The following is a 27345-nucleotide window of genomic DNA, read 5'->3' as shown; positions in this document are numbered from 1 at the left end:
TTCAGGACATGATTAACCAACCCTTGGAATGTCACAGGTGCATTCTACAACCCAAAGTATATTACCTTAAACTATTAAAGACACACAGGTGTGAAGAATGCAGTCTTCTCCATGGCACTCTCAGTCAGGTGTATTTGGCAATATCCTGACTTAAGGATCAAACCTGCTTAGTTACTTGGCAGCACTAAACTGGCCCATCAACTCCTCAGTTTGTGGTAAAGGTGGGCGCCTGTCTTAATGACAGCAATAAGAGTCTCGTAGTCCACACAGAACCTCAAATCAGAGATACCTTTCTTCGTTACCAGAACCGCTGGGCTGGACCACGAATTACTGGAGGGCTTGATCACCCCAAGATCGAACATCTTGTTGACCTCAGAGTTGATGTTGGATCTCGCCTTATCTGACATCTAGTAACTCCTAGACTTGGTAGGTTCACTGTCTCCAGTGTCAATGTCTTTCTGACACCAAGGTGTCTGGTCTCCAGTGAGTGAACAAAAGGAGGCAAACTGCCTAAGCAAAGTTTGGACCCCTTCTTATTGTTTTTGGGTCACTTGGGGGCGGGGGATATTAGACACCCACAATGGAGCCATCTGAGAGGCTGTTTGGGAACTGGCCATGGAGCGGTTCAGACTCCTCTTCTTACCTATCTAAGGCCAAAAGCAGGGCTCCCATTTCCTCACTAGAGATGAATGCCTTCAGTTTATTTACGTGCAACACTTTAGGAGATTCCGGGGGCATCCCAGGTCCACTAAATAGTTGACCTCACCTAGTTGGTCCACAACTCTGTAAGGTCCTGTGCAATTATCCCTTAACGCTATAGGCCATATGGGATACATGAACAGTACTTCCTGCCAGGGGAAAATGAACAATTGAGGCCTTCTGATCATACTGATGTTTAACTAGTGCTTGACTAGCCTGTGGCTTGTCAGCCACCAGGAGAGCCACCCTCTTCCTCAGACCCAAAACACAGTGCACCACATTTAAGGTGGGTGAACTATAAGTTGCTTCCAACCCTTCCTTCAGCAGAGCCAGGCAGCTTCTGACTGCATTTGCAAAAAGAAGTAGTTTGAAGGCACTACAGCCAACCCTCTCTTCTGGTGCCTTTCTGTAGGCAAATAAAGACACAGTAAAAGATGGTGCCATTTCCTTCTCTGGTGCTCCTCAAGAGCTCTAATCATGCACATAAATCCCCTGTTGAATCTCTGCACCAGTACATTGATTTGTGGATTGTATGCAGAGGAGAATTTGTAGGAAACCCCAAATTCCTTCCACATGGCCTGCAAATAGTTGTACATAAAGTTTGAGCCCATGTCTGATACAATCTCGTTAGGGGAGCCCACTCTGGTAAAAATACCTAGCAAGGCATATGCAACTGACTTGGCAGTTACTGTCCTTAGTGGGGTGGCTTCAGGAGATCTAGTCGCATAATGAACTACAACTCCTTCCTTGCCGCAAGAATAATGTTATTAATGCGAGACACAAGATACCCCACACAAAGCTCCTCAGGAACCAGATTGTCAAGTTCAGCAGTTTAGGGGAGGAGTGATGAATCTTCCCCTCTTGTTAGAACAGAATCTGCAGAAATAATAGTAGAAATGTCAGCCCTTGTTACAATAGCATCAAGACCAAAATCTGGCCAGCCAATGAGTCACCAGAATGAAGGAAGACCTCAGGTTTTGTTTCTGTTTGACAATCATCTTGTGTATGAGCATATCAGCGGAAGGCATATGCCTATATCAAAACCAAGAAATGTTTAATCCATCCTCATAGGGACGTGGCCCTTTGAAGCCAACCCATGGAAAGTGAAGCTCTTGTACTTGGTGTTGCTGGGTGACGCAAATACATCCACTTGTGGGAGGCCCCCAGTGGTGAAGCAGTTGTGCTACAAGCTGCAGATGAAGATCATACACATGCTGAGGTTTTCCAGTCTGCCCCACTTCCACATTGCCCTTACTAGCTATGTAACAATTTCCACCATTAGAGCACATAAGACAAGAAACTTTGTGCCCTCCCCACTTGGTGATGTAAAAAATGCAGGTAGCGTTGTCAGTTCAAACTAACACTACTTTGCATGAAATGATGGGAAGAAAAGCTTCCAGTGGCAAGAAAATGGTGCGTAACATCAGAAGATTTAGAATGCTCTGCTAATCCAAGCTGGGCAAAAGACTGGATCACGAAATCCAGAAGCATGGCTCCCCAGCTACAGAGGGGCAACTATGTTGTGAATACCTTGTGAAAAGGATCCAAAAGTGCTGCCCCTTCAGAAGTTTGGACTTTGTTAACCCCCATAGCAGGTCCCCAATGAAGGATGTTTGGGATGCTGGCCCATTTAGGATCTTGGAGCTAGTCTCATGATCATGCCAACTGCCTCATTCTGAGCCTGGCGAAAGGGACCAACAAGCACACATGATTTGATGAGGTACAGAAACGACTGGAAGTCTGAGGTCTGGTAGCTAGAGAGAAAGTGAAACGTCACCACCATCAATGTCACAAGCTTCTCTCTTTCTCACTTGTTTTTCCTTGCTTGTGGTCTTCTTGGATGCGACTTCCTTCTTCCTCACTGTCCGAGACTTGTACAGGTTGGAGCACGAGTCTTCGGGTTCCAGCGTGGTAGCCGGCTGCCTAAGCCGGATAGCGTTCAGTATCCAGGAATGTTATCTATGAATCGGAGCAAATGTCCTACGCTCAGAGGATGTTTGAGACACCTCGGTACGAGCGCAAGACAGAGTCCGGGATGTGGGATAAGGCTAGCGGGTAAGGTAAGAATCTGGAGGAGGGTTCCAGGAAGGGAGAAAAAAGGAAAAGATCTGACGATAGCACGGTGAACGGACTCGAAACATACGTCTCGCAACTCCAAGCAGTTGCGCAAAGACGCGCAGAGCCGCGGGGGCGTGTCTGTTTTCTAGGAAGCAGAGTGTTGCGCGCAAAGGCTAGAGCGCAGCGTTTCTGGGCCGTCAGCCAACTTGGAGGAGTCACTGAGCTTATGCCGCGGTGCATCATGGACCACGAAGTCCAGAAGGGCCGAATTCGGTGGTTCATGACAATCAAGTCCAACATCCTCTCCTAGGTGGGAAACATGATTGCTTGCACCGAGTCCCACACAAAACTGATGGATTGCTTAGGGAAAAAACTTCTTCTGGTTGCCCAACAGGTCCAAGTCAGACGATAGACAGCAGGAACTCAGAGGTAATCCAGTGCTGCCTGGTCCCAGGAAGCTCTGACCAACCATTTGTCCAAGTACTGATCTATGTGGATTACCCTTAACCCAAAATGGGAGGCTCCTACTGTCATCCGATTTGTACACATTCTCTGCACTGCATTAAAGCCAAAATGTAGCACCTTGTATTAGTAATACCTTCCCACCAGGGACAAATTAAGAAATTCCTACCGACGCCTAATTGAAACATGCAGGTAAGCGTCCTTCAGGTACAATGAACAAAACCAGGTCTGTGCAAAGTGCAAAATGCTGCTTGGCACTCAGAGGGAAGATTCTTGCAGAAATCTGCTATCTCCTTAGAAACTGCTGATTTGCTTGAAGAACAACACAGCATTGTCATAGACTATGTCGAGGCTATCTAGCAGTCTCTCCTGTTTACCCGTTGGTGCTGTTAAGAGGTTAGAGGAAAAACAGAAAGACACACTTGCTGCAGGTGTGGAAAAAAAGTCAGGCAGCTGCTATTGCAGATGTGGATAGCTGAGGGTGTACAGCTGGACGAATTCTCGGGAGCCAATTGTCTGTACCAGAGTTCAAGCTTTTGTTAGTAGCTGCCAAAAGAGGTTTCTGTCAAACCGTAGCCATCTCTGACGGTATGCTAACGGTATGCTGAGCCTCTTGGGGTTTTAAAACCCCAGAACTCAAATAAGGACTCTGTTCTCTGCCGCCAGTTAAAGGACTGCCAACCCACCTATCCGCTTATGAAAACATCATGCTAAGAAGGCAAGATGTTCTTTCATGTCATCCGAGCTGGCTCTGCCTGTTGCAGGGAACTGGAGTTGCTGCACCCTGCTCTTTTCTGTAGCTTGTCCTGCTTCTGTGTTTGGAATCTCGGAGGGAGCAGTTGCCAAAAGGGTACCCAGAGTACCAGAAGTCATCATGAAGCAACACACAGACAACAGATTCAGAATTCAAAATAAAGCAATTTATTAATTTAAATGTTAGGATGGAGAAAGGCCAAACTTTCCCTATGCTAAGGTGGGATTTCCCTACCTAAATGAAACAAAGGAAAATCTGAGTCAAAGAGTTCAACTTAAGGATATATCTGTGTCCAAAACCTTTACTTGCCCTCACAACTAATCTATAAAATGTGTAGGGATGTCAACCACCAAAAGAAACAGTGTCCAACATAAAATTCGGAGCTTCTTCCAGCTCCATTCCCCAAGTATAAAACAGTTCTAACAAAAGGCTAAAAATGACCTTTCTTAAGTTCAGAATGATACAGCTTTAACCAATACTCTGGGGTTCTCTTCCGCAAAGTTCCAAGTAACACAGTTCCAACACAAAAGAACCATGAGACTCTGTCCTCAACTCAGCAAATGTTTCAAGTCCCAGGGCTCTCTTCCCCAAGACTTAATTTAAGTATCACAAAAATATCCTTTGTCTTTCTAGGGTTCTTTGCCACACTTGTGCCCTCTTTTTAGGATTGTTTTTTTATGTGAATATCTTAACTGTGTTGGAATAAACTTAAGGGTTCGAGTTAATTCTGCTTTCAATGTATTTTTCTGTTATATTTAGTTTTCACACAATTTTGAATTCAATATACCTCGCATTGGTTCAATGTTAAAGTTCCATTCACTTTGGAATTCAGCATACAATGGTTTTCCATAGATTTAAAGGTTTGTTCATTTTAGAATTCAATATAGAACAGCTTGACTTATTTGTAAAGTTTTTATTCAGTTCGGTATTCAATAGACATGGGTTGTACTCTTAACACACTTTCAATTCAACCCGCTGTTTAACACTCCTTTAGTTTGCGTTAAACAGAATGCCCAGCATTCTGAAACTTTCGAAAACTTGTTTCCTTAAACATACAATCACTCAGATACAAAGTATTCCTGGTAGTTCAATAGTTGACAATGGTTTAAACGGAGACCTTCGAAAATGTGTTTCCTTAAACACACGACCACTCCGATACAAAGTATTCCTTGAAAAAGGAAAAGTTCAAACGCTTGCACACCGGGTTTCTCAATTGCTAGAAACTCACTGGTTGCGTTCACAGCCTTACCAGTAGCGCGGATCGCACAGCCTTGTGCTTTTCATGTCAGGGGTTCAACTCCTGTCCCTCAGGGACTGTGTCGACCTTTAAACACAGGGGAAGGAGCATCCTGAACACAAGGGAAAGGGGCATCCCCTCCACACTCTCTCTGCAGACCGCAGCGTCTCAGTGTGCTTCTCAAATAAGGTCCCCTGATGCTTTCTCCTGTCGCTCTCTTTGTTAATGGGCTGATCTCCTTTTATACACCTGTAGCCCCCTGACTGGCTGCAGGTGAGAAAGTCCAATTTGCCCCGTCTGACCTCAATCAAAGGGACGTGCCTGACCCTTACAGTTCTTAGCAGGTATCTTCCTCGTCCCAGTACCAGAGTGGTAAAAGAGTGTAGTCTTCATTGCTCTTAGTTTCCTCTTCTACGTCCCAGTACTGTCAAGTGTCATATTTGGAGAAATGAGGGGAACTAGCTTATAACAGCCCATGAAGGTTGGGGAAGGGTTGGTTGTCAATACTACTTCAAGCCATACTACCCTACCACCCCTCTAACTCAGCATCAGTCCCTCTATAGTCAAACTCGGAATCCCAGCATTGCATTGTTCCCAATTGCATTTAGGTGTTGCGCCCAATAGCCTCTCTGAGGAAAGTTACATTTAGAAGTGTCCCCAATTGCATTTTTGAAGTGTTCCCAATTGCATTTAGAAGTGTTCCCAACTGCATTTAAAAGTGTTCCCAACTGCATTTAAAAGTGTTCCCAACTGCATTTAAAAGTGTTCCCAATTGCATTTAGAAGTGCTCCCAATTGCATTAGCAGTGTTCCCAATTGGACTTAGGTGTTGCGCCCAATAGCCTCTCTGAGGAAAGTTACATTTAGAAGTGTCCCCAACTGCATTTTTGAAGTGTTCCCAATTGCATTTAGAAGTGTCCCCAACTGCATTTAAAAGTGTTCCCAATTGCATATTCGAAGTGTTCCCAACTGCATTTAAAAGTGTCCCCAACTGCATTTAGAAGTGTCCCCAACTGCATTTAGAAGTGTCCCCAACTGCATTTAGAAGTGTCCCCAACTGCATTTAGAGGTGTTCCCAACTGCATTTAAAAGTGTTCCCAACTGCATTTAGAAGTGTCCCCAACTGCATTAAGAAGTGTCCCCAACTGCATTTAGAAGTGTTCCCAACTGCATTTAGAAGTGTCCCCAACTGTATTTAGAAGTGTTCCCAACTGCATTTAAAAGTGTTCCCAACTGCATTTAAAAGTGTTCCCAACTGCATTTAGAAGTGTCCACAACTGCATTTAGAAGTGTCCCCAACTGCATTTAGAAGTGTTCCCAACTGCATTTAGAAGTGTTCCCAATTGCATTTTGAAGTTGCGCCCAATAGCCTCTCTGAGGAAAGTTGCATTTAGAAGTGCTCCCAATTGCATTACCAGTGTTCCCAATTGGACTTAGGTGTTGCGCCCAATAGCCTCTCTGAGGAAAGCTGCATTTAGAAGTGTTCTCAACTGCATTTAGAAGTGTTCCCAATTGCATTCTGAAGTTGCACCCAATAGCCTCTCTGAGGAAAGGTGCATTTAGAAGTGTTCCCAATTGCATTTAGAAGTTGCACCCAATAGCCTCTCTGAGGAAAGTCACATTTAGAAGTGTCCCCAACTGCATTTAGAGGTGTCCCCAACTGCATCTAGAAGTGTTCCCAATTGCATTTTGAAGTGTTCCCAATTGCATTTAGTAGTGTTCCCAATTGCGTTTAGGTGCTGCGTCCAATAGCCTCTCTGAGGAAAGTTGCATTTAGAAGTGTTCCCAATTGCATTAATAGTGTCCCAATCGCTTTCTGAAGTTGCGCCTAATAGCCTCTCTGAGGAAAGCACTTAGAAGTGTGCCCAATAGCCCCTCAGAAAAGTTGAATCCAGAAACGCACTTAGAAGCTGCATCTAGAAGTGTACCCAACAGGCTAAATTGTGAATCTAGAAGTGCGCCCAACAACCTATCTATGCAACTCTAACTTAGAAATAACTAACAGTATAACTGCGCAATGTAGAATCTAAATGGTGACTACAAAGTTGATTTAGATCCACGCAAAACACCGTCCCAGTATAAAGGCGAATTGGAAAAGTCCACCACTACCGTGCCCTACTCAATCCTATCAGTATAACCAACAGTACCACTGTATATTATAGAATCTAAAACTGTGACTAATAATCTAACACCCCCTCTAAGCAAATAGAATCTAGAGGCTGACCGAATATCCCCCTGGGGACAAACGAACTTAGAAGTGTACCCAATAAACTAAAACAATCTCTATCTACAACTGTAACTAGAAAAGCACCAATTAAACCTAATACCATCTTTGAGCAGTTGAACCTTGAAGCGTACCTAAAAGCGTGTCATCACCGATCTTAGAACTACAATCAGAAAGCCCTCCTAAACCATCCTTTAAGCTTACACCAATCATGAGTGCACCCACTCCACCAGAATCAGTCAGAAACATCTCCCATGGACCACCCCCTTCCTCCGATCAGTCTTCCTTCCCATCCCGCCCCCCCTAAACCCCCCCACCCTCTCCCTCTCTCCCTGCCTTTCCCCTCTCCAAACACCAAGCCAGGGGAGCACGATGGCGAACCACCCACCCTAAAACCACTCTTCCCCTGAACCCCACCCCGACCCACCAGCACTTCCCATACCCGCTCCCCTCACTATAATACCTAGCACACCCCACCCTGCAATCACCCACCTCCCGCCCTCCCCTCATACCCCTGCCGCCCTCCACCCTCGACCACACCGTTTCCCCTCCCTAAAAACTGCACGGCTAGCCCTAGCAAGAACCGAAGCTGCCTCCTGCTCACCCTCCGACCCCCCTACTCTCTCCCACACACCAGTCGCAGCAAAGAAACTAAAGAGGAAACGTTCTTGGTCCCCCTCAATCTCCCAGCACTCCTCGCCTCCCCTGTCTCGACCCATCACCTCTATCCCGCAATCCCCTCCTTCCCCCGTCGCTTCTCCGTGCCTGAAACCCCTCTACCTCGATTTCTCATCAACTCCAACTGAAACTCCTAACCGCCAACATCCCTCTTTCAAACCCCCCAACCAAAACCCGACCATCCTATCACACACAGCCTCCCAACCCCACCCGAACCCAGCCAATCTCACTGCTCGACCACTATTCCCATCTATCATCACCCACCCTACCCCTTTCCGTCCACACCCCCCACCACCGCCCCGTCCCGTTCCAACACCGAGACCATCCTTAGCTGCCGATGTGAACTGCATCCTATTTAACGCCCGATCAGTAGCAAAAAACAGACATTCCATCTTTGACCTCCTCTCCTCTGCCACACCAGACCTAGTTTTCATCACTGAAACCTGGTTCTCTGATGACTTCGGCCCAATCGCTAATGAAGCTTTTCCTCCGGACTACTCCCTCATCCCACTGAACCGCACGTCCAGGGGAGGATGGGTAGCATTCGTCTTCAAATCCCTCTTCCGCGCCTCAATCATCGACAACCAACCCTCCATTCCATCCTGCGAATCGCTCCTTGTTAAACTATACCTCTCCCTTTCACTCTCGTACAGCTTCCTAATAATCTACAGGCCCCCTGGCTATGATAGACACTTCGCAAACAACCTTTGCGACTCCATCTCCACCCGCCAACTAAACCATCCCAACCTCACCCTTCTTGCAGACTTCAACATATGGCTCGACATCCCCTCCAACCCCATGACATACTCCCTGATTGACGGTTTAGATGCAATTAATCTCCAACCCCACATAAACGGCCCGACTCATTATAAAGGACACACTCTTGATGCCATCTTCAGCTCCAACACCCTGATTCATCTAATGCCACCCACACCTATCATCTGGTCCGACCACTTCATTCTCTCGTTCGCCATCCACTCACCTGAACCCCTTCCCATACTCGTATCTGAACCTCCGAACATTCGCAAAAGCTGGAAGAAACTAATAATCACCCCGGACCTAGCCGAGGCACTCCTCCAGTCTCCACAACCTACCTGCCATCTCAACAATCAACTAACCCCTGAGGCCTTTGATTCATGGCTCAACTCATCCCTGATGCGCCTGACCCCCTCGTGCAAACCATCAACCCGACTTGGCCTTTTCCCCAGATGGTTCACTCCTGAGTTAAAGAACACTAAACGACATTACAAATACCTAGAACGCAAATGGCATAAAGAGAAAACCCAAGACAGCAGGACCACCTTGGCACGACACCTGTACCAGTACAAAGCCGAAATCCGGTAAGCAAAAAAGGCCCACTACAACTCACGAATCCTAAACTGCAAAAACCCATGCAAAGAACTTCACAAAATTATCTCCGAATTCACCAAACCGGCATGTAACACAACCACCCCGACCGCGTCACAATCACTATGTGACTCACTCTCCCTCCACTTCTACTCCACGGCCATTGAAAGGACAAAAACTCTGACCACCAAACAGGCTCTCTTACAACCACCAGGCAATCCTCAGCCCGTACCGGCCAGCCCACCAACTGCGACCACTACGCAACCAACTTTCGAATCCTTCAGTCCAATATCACCAGAACAATTTCTCAAACTCCTATCCGACCGCAAACCATCTGGATCACCACTGGACCTTTGCCCAGCCATAACCCTTAAAGAAATCTTTGCCTCCACCTGTGCAGGAGAATACGCAAGATCTATCATAAACGCCTCCCTTTCTTCCGGTATCTTTCCAGATGCATTCAAATTAGTGCACGTCAAACCTCTGATTAAAAAACCCTCACTCGACCCTCTCGAGCCAAAAAACTACCGCCCGATCTCTAACACCAGGTTCCTTGCCAAACTCATTGACCGAACAGCCTACTCCCAACTAAATGCCTTTGTTGAAGCCAACAATCTCCTAGACCCTGCCCAATCAGGATTCAGATCTTGCCACGGAACTGAAACCACCCTATCCTCGATCTGGGATGACCTAAAAATGACTGCTGACTCTGCAGGATGCGCCGCACTAATCCTTCTCGACCTGTCAGCCGCCTTTGACACGATCAATCACTCAATACTCCTTGACCGCCTCCACTCCCTAGGAATCCGTGGAACCGCCCTTAAATGGATAGCCTCATTCCTCAAAGACAGGCACCAAATAACGACACTCTCCAACTTTACATCACAAGCCCGACCAGTTGACAAAGGAGTCCCACAAGGAGCATGTCTATCCGCCCTCCTGTTCAATCTCTACCTGATCACCCTCCCACCAATAATTCGTGCTCACAACATCCTGTGTTACAATTACGCAGATGACACTCAACTAATTCTAAAGTTCCTGAACACGAAACCCAACTCCCAACCTGACCTCTTGCCTCCTTAACATCGAACGCTGGATGACCCAAAGCCACCTCCTGTTAAACCCCTCCAAAACAGAAATCATGGTCTGCGGCAACTCAGATTTTCTTCCGCACCCACTACCCTGGCCACCCGCCATGGGCAACTCACCGACCCCCTCTAACACAGTAAAAAATCTTGGATGCACCCTGGACTCCGACCTAACACTCTCACGCCAAGTCAACAATGTCTCAAAGTCCTGCCACTACCACCTCAAAAACCTTAGGCGCATCTTTCCATATCTCAAAACGCAGCAGCCAAAGTGCTTCTTGCGCTCGGTCCAAGGGACCACGTATCCCCAGCCCTTAAGACACTGCACTGGCTTACGGTAGCCCGTAGGGTGGCTTTCAAAACCCTATGCCTCACCCATCGAGCTCTACATAAAACTGGACCCCATTATCTTCAAAAAAATCAAACACCTTATCACCCTACCCGCACCCTTAGATCAAGCTCAGCCGGCCTCCTAGTAATCCCTAAAACAAACTCAGTCAGGTTAGGCGGAGCATCATTCTCAGCCCTGGCCCCAACCCTGTGGAACTCACTCCCACCCCACATCCGCCTAACTCAGGACTTAACGGCCTTCCGCAAACTACTGAAAACCTGGCTCTTTCCCTAAAACCAACCAGCCCCAAACCAGCATCATCACAATAACACCGACCGAACAAACCACCAAAAAGTAACCGAACCAGATTGTAACCTACATTGACAAACAGAACTAAAACGAATAAAGTAGATCTAAACAGGGAAATGATTAGATAGAAAAAGAATCACTGAATAATGGAAAGAAGAGAGCGTGGAGAGCGGATGAACAAGGAGAGCGGATGAGCATAGAGGGCACGACCGGATGAGTGGAAAGAACGAATGAGTATGGATGAGTATAGATGAGTATGGATGAATGTGAGGATAAATGCTGTTGGCAAATGAGCCTGGAGAACGTGCAGAGCGCAAGATCGTGCAGAGCGGAAGAGCGCTGAGAACAGAGGCACATATAGAGCGGAGAAATGTGGGGAGCAACCGAGTGGGGGGAGAGACTGAGTGTGGGGAGCGTATGAGTGTATGGAACATATGAGTGTGGGGAGTTATGAGTGTGAGTAGCGGATGAGTCTGGAGAGCCGATGAGTCTGGAGAGCGGATGGGTCTGGAGAACGGATGAGTCTGGAGAGCGGATGAGTCTGCAAAGCGCACGTGTCTGGAGAGCGGATGAGTCTAGAGAGCAAATGATTGTAGAGCGCTTGAGCACGTGGATTCAGATGAGTGTCGAGAGTGGATGAGTGTCGAGAGCTGATGAATGAAGAGGGCGGAAGTATGTGGAGGATGAGAGGGCGGAGGAGAGAATAGCTGAGTGTGGGGAATGGCTGAGCGTGGGGAATGGCTGAGTGTGGGGAATGGCTGAGTGTGGGAATGGCTGAGTGTGGGAATGGCTGAGTGTGGGGAATGGCTGAGTGTGGGGAATGGCTGAGTGTGGGGAATGGCTGAGTGTGGGGAATGGCTGAGTGTCGGGAATGGCTGAGTGTCGGGAATGGCTGAGTGTCGGGAATGGCTGAGTGTGGCAATGGCTGAGTGTGGGGAGCAGAGCGTATGAGTACGCAGAGCAGAAAAATATGTGGAACAGACGAACACGTAAATCAGAGCCAACGAATAGGTAGAACGGCTGAACTTATGGATCGGACGAGCACGATGAGGAGAGCGGTGTACATAGAACGGACGAGTATGTAGAGCGGACAAATATGTGGAACTGATGAGTAGGTGGAACAAATGAGTGTATGGAATGGATGAGTCTATGGTGCCGATAAATATCTGGAATGGTGCCGACAAGTGTGTGGAGCGGGTCAATACGTAGAACGGATAAATTTGCAGAACAGATGTGTATGTGTCTGTGTGTGGAGCGGACGAATGGGTGAAACGGACAAATGGGTGGAACGGACGAATGGGAAGAACGGACGAGTAAGTGGAGCGGACAAATACATGGAGCGGATCAATACGTAGAGCGGATGAATTCATAGAACGGATGAACGAGTGGAGCGGACGAATGTATGAAACCAACAAATACGTAGAGCGGTCGAGTAATATGAACGCATAGGCAGACTGGAGTGCATGCGCGGGGAGGACAGGAGTGCATGCATATGGAATACATGAGAGCATGCATGAAGCACACTGAAAATGAGGGATAGACTAGAGCACGCAAGACGAACTATGAACGCGCGAGTATGTTCCTGATCGCATAAATTGCGTGACGTACATAATAAGCATTGGTATGCGGGAACATTTGAATGAACATATACCAGACCACACCCCACGCCTACTCTCCTCTTTAAACCACCACTCAAATAGAACACAGGGATACTATGACACCATTCGGTATAACTGTTCTCATATCAACATCTCACGCTCACTCCCCATCACTCTAAGTAACCACCGCTGGTTTAACACCCCCAGCAGGCGTTTCTCCTCAGGCCTAACGCAGCCACTCTCGAGCTGGATAAATTCCGCCAGAGCGTACACATTCTCCTGACCTCTCAACCACCACACCTACCGCTATGAAGCAGCTACCACATTAGCCCCGCATCAGCTGCACACATACTTTGTGCGCACACGCACCTTTTGACTCTCTTCACCCTCTCTACTGACTCGAACCTCGGTTCCCAAGGGCGTTCAACCTACCAGCGCCTTCAGACCATACCAATGGTATATAAGGCGCTATATAAATGCAAAATAACAATAACAATAACAATAGGGAAATGGAGATACCATGCCTCGCCCAAGGGCACCTCACTCCCAGTCCCCAAGGGCCCTACATCCAGGTGATCCTCCCTCGCTTCTCCGCCCCCAGGGTCGGGATCCAATAGCGATAGCCTTTCCCTAGCCACCTGCGCAGAGGATTCAAGGGGTTTAGGAGTGAGAATACCTTCAGGTTTCTCACAGGCCCCACAGAGTCATTGGTGCCTCCACCAGTGCAAGCTGTGTGATCCTCAAGCCTTCGTAGTGAGGTAACAAACAGCTGAAGAACTGCTAGAATCTCTCCCGGATGCGGGTTCCCCCAAAGCAAACAGAGATGCCTTAGAGAAAAAAGGAGGGCAGCTTACGTGTTGCAGTTTTGACTTGTTGATCCACTGAAGGAGATCACAAGATAAGATACTGAGGACATCATTCCATCTCCAGAGACACTGCTTAAGAACACGGTGTGAGAGGAAGTAGCAGGCCAGACATGCATCCCAGTGAAGAGAGGTTCCCATGCCCCCCAAGCACAGTGAATAGATATCACACGCTGAGAATTGGCAAGTGCATGACCTGCAGGAGAAAGAAACGTTTGCCCTAACATAAACGTTGGAGAACCCCGGCAGGCAGCCTGAAGAAAATGCAAAAAAAATAATGGAAAAAAGAGAACAAGCGGAAAGAAAAATTAAAGAGATGAAAAATACAGTTGTGCAGACATCCAATCCCATCCCGCAGGCGGAAGTTGGCTCTGGGCTAAAATTCTAACTAATTGAAATAAACACATTACATCATTAATTACCAAACGTATCAATTGTGAGAATTAATTCAGTTTAATACCCATAGTCATTTTACTTAGTTTTACTTGCCCATGATTGTACAGTGGCAAGGGGCACACCAATGTTTGTACATAGGGTACTACAGCCTATGGCAGAATTTAGAACTAGCATTGTTATTTTCCACCACTAAATGCAATGCTCAAGACCAAAAAGGGTGCAAACTGAAATGCTTGCACCTCCGAGTCAAGTCTGTAAACTGTCCAAGGGAAAGTGTCCTCGATCTATTAAGACTTTTAAGACGTTAAACATAAGGCACCCTCTATCAAAGGCTAGTAAGAGCTTGTTTGTAACACGCTCACTTATAAAAACTCATAATGCATCTACCATCTAAGGCTTAAAAGATGTTTCTCATAATTGCACTTCTATATATAAGGCTAAAAATGTCTTGTTGATAATTCACCCTCTATCTAAGGCAAGTGTGACTAATCCGCTGGTGTCATCACCACTTTCCCAGCGGTGTAACCTCTCCCCATGTGGCCAGGGGATGGCAGCCGCTACCTGATCCTGACCCTGGTGGAGGATATATGAGGGAGGATCACATGTGGGAAGCATCCCTCGGGGAAGGGACACATCATCATCGGATGAGACATGGAATGCCCCTTTTTCTTTTAAGAATTCCCCCTCTATTCCCCATGCCTTATAGAATATTGTCATGACTCCCCTCACGCTCTGTTCAAGGCTACTGAGAATACATTTCAATACATTATATGCAAGTCATCAAGAACTGACTTTCCCTTCCCTGAAAATGAAAGTACTGTAACGAGGAAGCTGAGACGAGTAATGAAGATCAGTGGAGGCCAAGAGCACAAGCCGTGCTCTAGTTGTTACAAGTGCATACTTGATGCCGTGAGATTTAACTCAGTGGACCAGATGCAAGAGGGACGCTGGCTGGAGAATTATTGTCCTCTCGGGGTCGAGTGAGGAACTGTTGGGCTGGTGCAAGGTCTTTGGAGCCAATCGGCTTGCAAAAAAGTTGAGGACTGCAGACTGCAGGAGATGGTATGCTGCAAGCGTTCGCAGCTACTGAAAGGCAGCCTCCCCGCCGATTAAGCACAGAGAACCTCAGAGCAGGTGAACAGAAACCGCAAGGGGCACAGAAGCCACGAAGCAGAGGCAGTGAACCCGGACAGAGGGAGCGGGATGCCGAAGAGCCGCTGCAGGCTTGCCGCGAGAGAACCAACGCACACCACAGAGAGCCGGCGAGTCCACCCAAAAGAAGCGGGGGCACCAGGCATTTGCCAAGTTTGTAAATGTGCGCAGTGTACCTATGAGTAAGTCCTGGAAGGAAAATATACCAGGCAGATTCAAGTCGCAAGAGTATTCATATGAGAAAAGCCCTGGCAGGAGAGTATACCAGGCAGATTCAAGTTGCAAGTCTGTACCTGTAAGAAAGCCCTAGCAAGAGAGCATACCAGGCAAAGTCAAATTGGACAGTGTATAATGTACATCACATGAGGAAGCACAGATCGATAATAGCCAAAGACTGTTGAAATATATTAAAAAGGAGAAGAAACCTGGCAGGAGAGTACACCAGATATCCTACCAAGATTCAGACTAACAGCCAGGTTGTTTTGCATACTACTTGTATTGTTGACCAAAAGAAACCTACGGAACCAATGTTCTTAAAGCAAAGTGAAGAGAAATCCAGGAGAAGGGAACCACCCTCTGAAATGTGAACCTTATCCTTCTGAAACGTTTGTGTTGGAATTACGCATTTCCTTTTTGAACATTTTGTACACTACTCAAGGCCAAAGACACTTCCCTTTTCACCATAGAGTTGATTTTTAGAATGTGAGCACCAGAATAGTACATGGACACAGGACATTTTGCTTTGGACATCTTGACACTGGACAGAACCTTAGCTTTGTTTTATGTAGGGAAATACCTCTTACAGAGAGGCATTTTCCAACCCTGTTTTGTTTCAATAAAGGTTTATGGTTAAACCATGAGCACCCTGTGTCCGTGTCTCATTCCTGGCTCCTCACACAAGTAAGGCATGTTCATATGCTCACTCTTAGGCGTGAAGGATTATCATAAATAAACAACCTAAGCCCTGTTAGGCGTTGTTCATAATGCACCTTCTGAGGCTTGCTGAAATCACACCCTCTATCAAAGCCATTGTTCAAAATGCAGTTTCTATCTAAGGTTTGCAATGCATTGTTGGTAATGAGCCTGTTTACAAAGGCAAATAGGGCATTGATCATTATGCACCTTCTAAGGCTTGAAATGTGTGTTATTGAAACTGCCCTCTTTTGTTTGTAAGCAATTGTTCAGGGAGCAATCTCCATATAAGGCATGGATTATAGCGCATTGTTCATAGTGCGCCCTATCCCTGAGGCATTGATCATTATGTGCAATCTAAAGCTAGTAATATGCTGCTCTAACTGCTCTCTCTCAGGTTTGTAAATAATTGTTCATAATGCAATCTCCAATAAAGGCAAAGATTGCAGCGAGTTGTTCTCTGAGGCTCATTGGACATTGCTCATAATGCACCTTGCAAGGCTTTTAACGTTTTGTTCACACAGCGCTTTCTAAGCCTTGTAAGGTGTTCACGATAAACCCTCTATCCAAGACTCGCAAGGTGTGTTCACACACCAATTTGTAAAGACGTTCCGGAGTTACCCACAGGACACAAAGAACTTGGACTGCACTTACTTTAGCGAGACCTGCTGCAGCGCTCCATTGATACAATGAACCCGACCGTACATTGGAAACAAGGCTGCCGCTTGCAGCAAGGATTTTTCCGAAAGCAAGATCTCGTGCTCGAGGTGTGCCAGCAAACATCGAATTACTGAAACAAAAAAACACAAACAATGCAAATAGATTAAAAAACTTTACATCACTGATGTGTCCTTTAATTCTGCCTTTCCAGCTAGAGTGGCGAGGAGCTTGTCTACTACGTTTTTCTCAGAAGAGGCAACCGGAGCAGGGGCAGATGGGAGTAGAGAATAACATCCTACAATCTAAGATTAATGTGGCTGATGGTAGTAGATTGCAGGGGAGGCATAACAGTTAAGTTTAGTCCTACATCAAGGATTATATTAGAGAGGACTGGAGTATGACTTTAGTACTATAGAAGTAGGGGCTAGGGATTCAGAAATGTACAATGGTGTAGAAAGGTCAAGACAACTTTATTTGGATAATAATTCCATTAAACTGCATCACAGAAAAACAATAAATAGAACAAAGACACAAGGAACATATACGTACAATTCGGCAAAATGGATAATGCAATTTAATGGGAGACGCCTTGAAATAGGACTGGAGCAAGGGCTGCATGGTTTACCGTCAACTGCAAGGGGACGGTTGACATGCACAAGAGAGGGAGTGCTACAGAATTATGAAAGGCCACAGAGTAGAAGGTAGGGTTAAAAAAAACAAAGATCCTAAAACAACGGCAAGCTTACTCAGAATATAAGTACAATAAACTGTGCATCACATCAATGAAAGAATGTGCTTAAAATAATCGTAATAAATGTGACAAAAAAGGTATTATGATTCAATGGAAATAAATAGTGCAATAAAGTTGCTATGAATTACATTATTTTATTTTATTTTTTACATTTATAAAGCGCACAAAGCAGCCCAGAGACATTGTGGCGCTGGTACAAGCAAACTTACTTAGTTACAAGAAAATAACAAAACGGGGAAAGGCGCAGGGGAACCAACGAAATAGCCTGACTGTGGTTTGTGGTTACAGTGAACCTGATAACAGTAGGTAACAAGTTAGTGACAATAATATGGGGGGTCACTAATAGGAGGATATGTTATAAACAGACAGACAGACTGGACAGGGTCTGTGGAGTGCGTGACTGGGGCCAAAGATTGTTGTGAGCAGGTGTAGGATTAGATGAATAGAATAGATTTTAGGGTTTTCCGGAAAGACATGTGTGAAGTTTCAGCCCTGAGGGTGTTCGGTGAGGCATTCCATTGCTTAGGAGCAAGGTGAAGGAAGCTGGTGCCTCCGGCTTTGATCCTTTTTATTGTGGGGATGCACAATTCATTGGCATGACGAGCTCTCTTAGGCCTGGAGGATGTGGCTCTGACAATTTTCTCAGACAGGTATGAGGGGGATGTGAGCACAAGGCACTTGTGTGTGATGGCTAATTGTTAGGGAGAATTCTCTGTTAAGGCTAATTTCCCAAAACTAGTGAGCCCCCCAGCAGCTTTGCTGGATTTTTGGGGTTTATTTATTTCTCCTGCTAAGAGTGAGACTCTTTATTTCCCACTCTTAGGCATGATTTGAGTATGTCCTTTGACTATAAATGTGTTTTATAGGCTATGGGGTCTTTTACTCCATAGGGCTTCATGTGTTTTTGGTATGTGTGTTACACAGCACCCTCAGTGTAGTAACACAGGGGTGTCATAGTGACCCCCAAACATAGACTCCATACCCTGGGACTGACTACAGTCTCCCAGGGCATGTAAAGTCACCATTGGCTTTACTAGTCTCAAATTGTGAACAGAACCAGTACAAACCATCATATTGTGGAAGTACTGGTAGGGGTAATTCGATTGCCCCTGGGTCTGTTTTCCAAGGGGACACTGTCCAGTCCCCACTTGTCGAGTTTCTGGCTGGTGGCAGTGGATATCACGCGAAATATTCCACCGGAATATTTCCTATGGGATTTTCCCATTCATTTTAAACGCACCACTTTTTGGTGCAATGTTAAAGATACCGCTGGGTTATTTATTTAATATTTATTCCCCGGTTGGGTCTTTTTGCCAGGACTCTGTTTTAAAATGACGTTTGTGTTCGCCTCTGAAACTCTAATCCAAGTCGAGCCCTATGTTCCACTTTTTGGCGGGCTTCTCCACAGAAGCCCTCCAAATGGTGCCACTCTGTCTGGGGTCTACAGGATGTGTGGGAGGGGGATTAGGCACCCTGGACTGAGCATGTTTGAGTGACAGCTAGGCTATTGAATGGGGGTTTTGCTGCATAAAAGCAGGGCTTTGGGGACTGGAACTTCAGAAGTCGCCACAGGACCTAAAGAATCCGAAGAGGGGAGAAGCTGAGCCATCTACGACGACGACACCACCGGTGGAACCCTACTGTCCGAACTCACCACTTCCCCAACGACAGAGGAGATCTTCTTCCAGGAGAGTCTTCTTCCCTTTGAGCTGGTGGGACCAACCAGTTTGCCTTTTTCGCCTTCCTGGAACGTCTCGTGGTCGAATCGCCCATGCCAAGCACCCCGGCGGCCGGATAGTCACGCTTCACCACTACCGCAAATAAAAGGGTTGTACCTTTTAATCGGGAACTCCGCAGCTGGTTTCTTCCCTGGCAGTGCAACGACCTCCAGCTTTCTTCCTCGTCGAGATCATCTCTTCCCCTGGTCGAAGCCACGACTTGCAACCGCTGCCAGGAACAACTGCCACCGCTGGAGCTTTCTCACTATTTCAGGTACTCTGTCCCGCCTGGTCTCCCTTGCAACAGATTGTCCAAGGTGTCCTGTAAATCCTTGACTTTCTAACTGGGTTGACCTCAGACCTGCTAACTTTGCCTTTCTGAACTGATCCAACCTCTTCTTGACTTTTCTGCAAAGACTTTGAGTGCATTTCCACTGTGTGATCTTGGGCACATTCCGCCTTGCTCTCTCCAAGAGTGGGCCTGGCCTATGAACTTTTTGCTCTACAGTAGACCCTACCTTTCTTGACTTGCTGTGGTTTCTTAAAAGTCTTGGTACTGTGTTATTTTCCTACTCTGCCTTTTCTCTCTCTTTTTAAACGAATTATTGGAGTGTCATCTACGGCTACGCGCTCACCTCTGTTTTGCTAAATAAGTGGTGTCTTAACCTAGACTTGTCGAATAATTAATTAGGGAGGTTTATATACTTATAGTGACTGTGTTTGAACTTGCTCGATATATTAGTGCCAGTGTATTTTCATAAGTGTGTTTTTAAATAAATAATTATATACTTTTATACCAAAGCTCTGGTCAGTGTTTGCTTGTGCTACTGTATTTTTAGCCCTATTGTGTATACTCTATATACTGCCTAACTCTTCTTGAGAGAGGTCCGACTGCTCAGCCACAGCTACCGGGTAAATCTGGGTGGTGCGGACTGCTACCAATTGGGTTTACTGCTTACTCCTGTGGTCTTAAACTTATTGCATTGATCCCTAAGGGAACTGCACAGGTTTCTGCCTAACACTAATGTTTGGAAGGTGATCATTTCTTTGACAGGGAGTCAATGGGCCGGACGCCTGGCATGTGAGATGTGATCTCTTTTGGGGATGTTTAAGGCGTCTCTAAGCGCATTGTTTTGAATGACTTGGAGTCTGTTCAACTTCTTTGCCACAGTGCCAGCTAGGAGGACATTACAATAGTCTAGTTTGGCCCCAATGGTAGCTCTGTCTATTGAGAGGCAGTTCTCCTTGGTTAGGTAAGGTTTAACTGCGTTTATTAGTTAGGTCGTGAATGAGGCAGAGGAGGCAATAGCGCTCATCTGGCGTGACATAAAGAGTGTAGAGTCCAAATATACCCCAAGACTCGTTACTGAAGGTGAGCCTGTGATAATTGAGTTATCAATAGTGAAGGAGCTATATGGCTTACTAAGTTTGCTGAGAATTTGTTTAGGGCCACCTATGAGAATCTCTGTTTTGTCTCCATTGAGACAGAGCCCATTAGCTGCCATCCATGCTTGGATGGTGGAGTAGATCTTTTGGAGAGCCTTGGCATCTAATTCGTAAAAGAGCCGGAGAGAGGTATGAGGACCGGAGTGTCGTCGGCATAGTTTGTGTATGCTATGCTGAGGGAATCCAGTTTGTCGAAGAGGGGTTTACTCAATAGATTGTAAAGGGTCGGAGCTGAGCAGAAGCCCTGTGGGACTCCGCAGTGGATGGTGGTTGATGCTGCGCAAGCCTGGTTGGAGAGGACCTTCATGGCTCTCCCTCCTAAGAAGGAAGTGATCCACGTGGTGGCTTGATGGGAGAATTGGGCTGCATTGGTGAGATGACTACTGAGAGTCTTGTGGTCCACCAGATCAAATGCAGCAGATAGATACAGAAGGAGGAGAAGTGCTGGTTTGCCTTCGTCCATGATTTCTGTTATTGGGTTTTTAAGATTGAGCAGTGCGGATTCGGTGCCGTGACCTTGGTGGAAGCCTGATTGCCTCTTATCAAGTATGCCATTGGACCTGAGGAAGTGCTGGATTTGGATGTAAGCTGCCTTTTCGAGGATGTTTAGGAGAAACTGAGCTGTGGTGATGGGGCAGTAGTTGCTCAGGGAGGTGGGGGTGTAAGGAAGGTTTTTTATGAGGGGGCATACCCATGCTTCTTTGAGACAAGGCGGGACCAGACCGGATGTGAATGAGGCATTGATAAAAAAATGTCAGAAAAGGTATAAGGGAGTCAGCACAATCTTGAATGATATTAGCTGGGAAGATGTCACCTTTGAAAATGGAGGGTTTTAGGTGTTTGAGCAGGTTAAGGACTTCTCTTTCAGTGACATCTCTAAAGGAGAAGAGGCTTGTGTCTGAGAGCGTGGTGTTTTTGATGGGCGACATGGGTGGGTCGGGCTTGGGCAGGGCATTGTAGTGAGCTTGAATTATATTCTGCAAGAGGTCTATGTTATTGATCAAGGCTGATTGAATACTTGAGCACCATGCTTCATCTTTAACGAGTGACTAGGTCTCTGAAGATGGTGAACATTTCTTTAGAATTGGACTTGGCATTTGTTATTTTGGTGTTGAATGAGTTGGCCTTAGCTTCGATAATGGCTTTTTTTATAATGGGCAGACAATTTATTGAATTCTTTTTTAGACGAGTCACTGGGGTTGGATTGCCATTTGGTTAAGGTGTTGCGTTTGAGGGTGCGTAGGGCCTGAAGTTCTGCTGTGTAGCAAGAGTTAATTTGCATGGATTTTTGGCTTTTTTTTTTAGTTCTAGTGGAGCGATGGCATCAATTGCTTTTTTGAGGGTGTCATTGTACAGATCCGCTAATAAGGCAGGGTCATTGGCAAACAGAGGTTTGAAAGCTGGCGCCTCAAGAAAAGGTAGGAGTTTGTCTTTGGTGAGTTTTCGTGCACTTCTAGCCAGTGCAGGTGGTGCAGAAGTGTGTGTAGGGAAGCAGTGGCTCTGGGAATGGAGAATTGAATGAGGTGTTGGTCGGTCCAGGGGCATGGGGAGTTCGAGCTGATGGTGGTGGAGCAGTTGTGGTCGGCTACCCAATCATGGGTGCAACCTTTGCGACGGGTGGGGTTAGTGATTCTTTGCACAAAGCCCAAATCATGGAGTTCCTTTGCAAGTGCTTCGGCTGATTAATCTTTCAGGTCATTAAGGCCCAAGTTTAAGTGGCCAAGTAGAAGGGTTTTGGTGGAAGTTTTGAGGTTATCCCCTAAGAGCTGGAGTAGGTTACCCTGAAAGTCAGAGGCCGTGCCTGGCGGCCTGTAGACAGTGTGTATGGAAATAATGCAGTTGGGGGATGTGGAAAGTTTGGCAGAGATAGTATCGGCGTTTCCTTCCAGTGAGGAATTGACTATTCTGATGGTAGAGCTTTTTTGACTATGATAGCAACTCCACCCCCTTTTATGTGCTGACAAAGGATGTTGTGTTCTAGTGGGATAGCTGGACTGGTTGCTTCATTTATTTATTTATTTTATTTATTAAATTTGTTACACGCCCAGACCCTGGGGTATCACGGTGTGGTTACAGACAGCTTTGTCATTTATATTCAAATACTTACATGCGATTGGAAAACGATTATACACGTTGAAGTTACAGGAATATGGGATACATTACTCACTGTAATCGTATTTCTGATGCTTGTATCCGCTAAGATTCACATGCTGTGCATAGGCCGACATCTAGTGGAAGCTGCAGAGTATTACAGTTGTTGTTTTCGAAACTCGAAAAGGGACATCGACAGGGTGTGCCAGTAATACTATCCCTAGGCTGACGTCCACTGTACCCATGATCCCTCACGCGTCGAGGTCCCTCAGATTGTTATTTTTCTGACATGAGGTAGCATGAGGTGTAGCGCGAGTACAGTTGTATCCAAGCAGATACGTATTAAGCATCCATGCGCCTTCTACCAGAGGGGAGGAAGGGTGGGTCGCATGTGAATCTAAGCAGATACAAGCATCAGAAATACAATTATGGTGAGTAATGTATCCCTTCTGAGGCTTGTGGAATCTGCCTAGATCACATGCTGTGCATAGATTAGCAAGCAGTGGAAGAAGAAGGAGGTGGGATGTGAGAAGGTTCATGAGCGAATAAATGTCTTAGAACCGCTTGTTCCACTTGTGTATCTGTCTTGGAATGAGTGTCAATGCAGTAGTGCTGAGTGAAAGTATATATTGAGCTCCCTGTAGTTGCTTTGCAAATGCTGTCTAAGGGGACATTTGTAATGAAAGCCAGAGTAACTCCAGTACCTCTTGTGGAGTGGGCCATTGGCGTAAAAGGCAGTGTTTTATTAGATAGGGAATAGCACAGTTGGATACATCTGACTATCCACCTAAAGATGGCATTTTTAGAGATGCAATCTCCTTCTCTGCCTGGCGCTATGGAGACAAACAGTTGATCTGTCTTTCTTAGCGGTCTGGTCTTGTCTCCATAGTAGAGGACCGCTCTCCTCACAACTAGTGTGTGGAGTTTTACCTCAGCAGAGCTTTTGGGTTCTTGGAAGAAAGCCGGTAGCTCAATAGACTGGTTTACATGGAATTTGGAGATGAATTTAGGTAAGAACCTGGGGTGGGTGCGTAAAACCAGTTTGTCCTTATGTATAGTAAAGAAAGGATCCTGCACTGACAGAGCTTGGATTTCACTGACCCTTCTTATGGAAGTGATGGCTACTAAGAAGGCAGTTGTATAAGTCAGGTGTTTGAGACTGGACTTGTGCATAGGCTCGAAAGGGGGTCCCATGAGCTTAGCGAGTAACACATTAAGGTCCCAACCTGGCGGTTGGTTAGAGATTGGAGGGTGGAGTCTCTTTACCCCTTCCATAAATGCTTTGATAACTGGTACCTTCCACCATGAGACCTTGTTATGGGAAGTGGTGTAGGCTGACAAAGCCGCCAGGTGGACTTTTAGGGAGTTGAACACTAACCCTGCATCTAGTAAGTGGAGCATATAGATTAGAATGTGAGATGGAGTACAAGCAAAGGGGTTGATTTGCTTATTCTGGCACCAAATTACGAATAGTTTCCATTTATCATAGTAACAGTGCCTAGTCTTTGGTTTTCTTGATTCCTTCAAGATATCCATGCATCTCTGTGGTAGATTGAGATGTCCGAACCCTATGACTTCAGGAGCCATGCTGCCAAGTTCATTGAGCGTGGCTGTGGGTGCACTGTTAGTCCTCCGTGGTGGGTGAGTAGGTTGTACTGGCACGGGAGTTTGATGGGATCGCACATCGCCAGTCTGCGCAGATGTGGATACTACGGTTGTCTTGCCCACATAGGAGCAACATAGCAGCGTAATCGTTTCCTTGTGTAACTTGTTCACCACCTTCCTCATGAGAGGAGTCGGGGGTGGGGGAAGCATAAGCAAACTTCCCTGACCAGTTCATCCATTGGGCGTTCCCCTTGGAGCCTGGCTGGGGGAACCTGGACGCGAAGTCTGGGCATTGACGATTTTAACTTGTGGCGAACACGTCTATAGTTGGGAAACCCCATTGAGGGAAGAGGTGTTCTACAACTTCTTCGTGTAGACGTCACTCGTGTTCCTCTGGTAGGGGATCTCTGCTCAATGAGTCTGCTAGAGCCTGCAGTTCCCCTGGAACATGTTGTGATGACAGGAACATTTTCCGTCTGAGTGCCCATTTCCAGATTTTCTGTGCAAGTCTGGATAGATGTGGAGAGCGTGTACCCCCCTGTTTGTTGATATAAAACATCGCTGTGGTGCTGTCCGTTAGGATCTGCACCGACAGGTTCATTAAATGGGGTTCGAACGCCTGAAGGGCTTTCAATACTGCCAGAGGTTCCAGCACATTGATGTGGTTCTGAGCTACAGTGTGAGACCACAGACCCTGAGCTGTGTGGTGAAGGTAGTGAGCCCCACACCCTGCCAGGGAGGCGTCCGTTGTGACCACTGCTTGTATCTGTGGGTCGTAGAAGGGTTTCCCTTTGGTCAGATTTTCTCTCGTCCACCAGCGAAGATTTGCACCAGTGTTGGAAAAACGACCACTAGATTGTCCCACTTACTGCTTGCTTGAGACCATTATTTTGCAAAAACCACTCCTGTATGGGACGCATGTGCAGGTGCGCGTGAGGATCCAGGTATATGCAAGATGCCATCATGCCAATTAAACACATTGTTTTGCGCACCCTTATCTGGCGGCCGGCCTGATAATGAGGTATTTGCAGTAACACATTTTTTACTCTTTCCTCTGAGGGAAAGACCAATCCTTCCTCTGTGTTCAGGATAGCTCCTAGGAACTGTTTGGAAGTGCTTGGCACTAGGCTTGATTTTTTCTCATTGATTGAGAAGCCCAATTTAAATAGGAGGTTGATTGTTTGGAAGTTTTGTCTGCAAATCAGAGGTGATTCCCCTGTGATGAGCCAGTCGTCCAGCTAAGGGTACACTGGGATTGCTCCCCAGTGCAGGTGAGCTGCCACTACCTTTGTGAATACCCTTGGAGGCGAAGTTATTCCCAAGGGCAGCACCTTGAATTGGTAGTGCTTGTTCGCTATCTTGAAACGCAAGAATCTTCAGTGCGCTGGGAACATTGGAATATGAAAATGGGCATCTTTCAGATCCAGTGTTGCCATATAATCCCCCTTTTTTAGTAGGGGGATTACCTCTTGTAGCGTAGTCATGCAGAACTTTTGTGGCTTGATATACTTGTTTGCCGGGCGCAAATCTAATACAGGGCGCATTGCTAGATCTTTTTTGGCACAAGAAAATAAGTTGAATAAATACCCCTGTTTACCTGGTTTACTGGGACCACTTCTATGGTTTCCTTTAATAGAAGCGCTGTTATTTCTTCCAGAAGGATCCACTGATGTTCCTCCAGGTGGACCTTCTGTCATGGGGGGTGGTCGTGAGGACGTTGGAGTAGTTCCATACAGTAGCCCCCTGCTACCGTGGACAGCACCCATTTGTCTGAGGTGATACCCTCCCATGCGTGGGTGAAGTTGGAAATGTGTACTCCTACAGGAGATGCATGGGAGGGTCCCTGGAGCGGAATGTCACTTGCTCTGAGGTGGGGTGCCACCTTAAGCTGGGCCTCTGCCCCGATTACAACGACCTCTGTGTTGTCCTCGTGGATAGCCTTGGACGGCTTATCCTTGATTGTTGCCATAGGAACCTTGCCTTGACTGTAGCCGGATCCTCTCTGTGAAATTTGGCCCCGAAAACGGGGAAAATTACCGTTACCCCTTTGACCAGTAGGTTTGTTTGTGAGCTGCCCTAAAGATTTTAGAGTGTCATACTCATCCTTTGCTGTCTTCAGTACATCTTCTACAGCCTTGCCGAAGAGCACATTAGGTTCCACTGGCGTATTAATCAGAGTGGCTTGTGTTTCTGGCCTAAAGCCTGACTGGCAAAGCCATTCATGTCTTTTTATAATAGTCCCCTCTGCAATGACCCTCGAGGGTCATTGCATTGTCAGCTGCATTGAAATTTGACTTGAGGAAACAAGTAGACACGGCCCTTCCGTCTGCAACCACTTGAGCTTTTTGAGATTTAAGTGTCTCCGGGGCGGAAAAAATAACGCAGAAACCTCCTCCCACTTATGGCAGTTATAACTTGCCAAAAGGGTAGCGTTGTTGGCTATTCTCATCTGGTAGGCTGCTGAAGAGGCGACCTTTCTACCCATTGCATACATATTCTTGCTTTCCTTATCCGGTGGTGCCTCGGAGGAAGCAAGGGGTGTGCCAGTTCTTTTCCTTGTGGTGGTCACAACCAATGAGTCTGGCTTTAATTGGCCTCTTATGTATAAGGGGTCTGAAGGTGCAGGCCTGAACAGTTTCTCCACACGTGGGTTAACGGCCGTGTGAGATTGGGTGCTTCTAAGGAAGGTTGAATTCTGCATTGCACCGATTTTAGCAGTGGGATAAACTGGACTACTGTCCTTTTGTCCCCCAATAGTTGTTCAGCGAAGTCTCTGTCTTCCTGTACCTCCTGTGTGTCAATACGGAAGTGTTCCACCGTTTTGGCTAAAACTTCACTGAGGAGGAGTTGATTTTCGACGGGGGAGTCTACCACTGGAGGGTCCTGATTAATAGGAGAATCTAAGGAGTACATGTTCACCTCATGGTCTGTGTCTGGGTCCTCATCATCCCCATAATACATTTCATC

General features: G+C 46.5%; 1 protein-coding gene across 4 annotated transcripts in view; it reads right to left on the bottom strand.

The window, feature by feature from the left end:
- Positions 1 to 27345, bottom strand: part of THADA (THADA armadillo repeat containing) — a 2999906-nt gene that overhangs the window by 1977322 nt on the left and 995239 nt on the right. For all 4 annotated transcript variants that reach the window (XM_069608464.1, XM_069608463.1, XM_069608465.1 and 1 more), the window contains exon 18: positions 16762 to 16897. In XM_069608464.1, the coding sequence (XP_069464565.1) occupies positions 16762 to 16897 (136 nt within the window). The remainder of the gene's footprint in view (positions 1 to 16761; positions 16898 to 27345) is intronic.

This window comes from Ambystoma mexicanum, chromosome 4q (genome assembly GCF_040938575.1).
Source record: "Ambystoma mexicanum isolate Mex_15411 chromosome 4q, UKY_AmexF1_1, whole genome shotgun sequence".
Lineage (NCBI taxonomy): Eukaryota > Metazoa > Chordata > Amphibia > Caudata > Ambystomatidae > Ambystoma > Ambystoma mexicanum.
The sequence above is the reverse complement of the archived record's forward strand: the minus strand, read 5'-3'. Positions and strand labels throughout refer to the sequence as shown.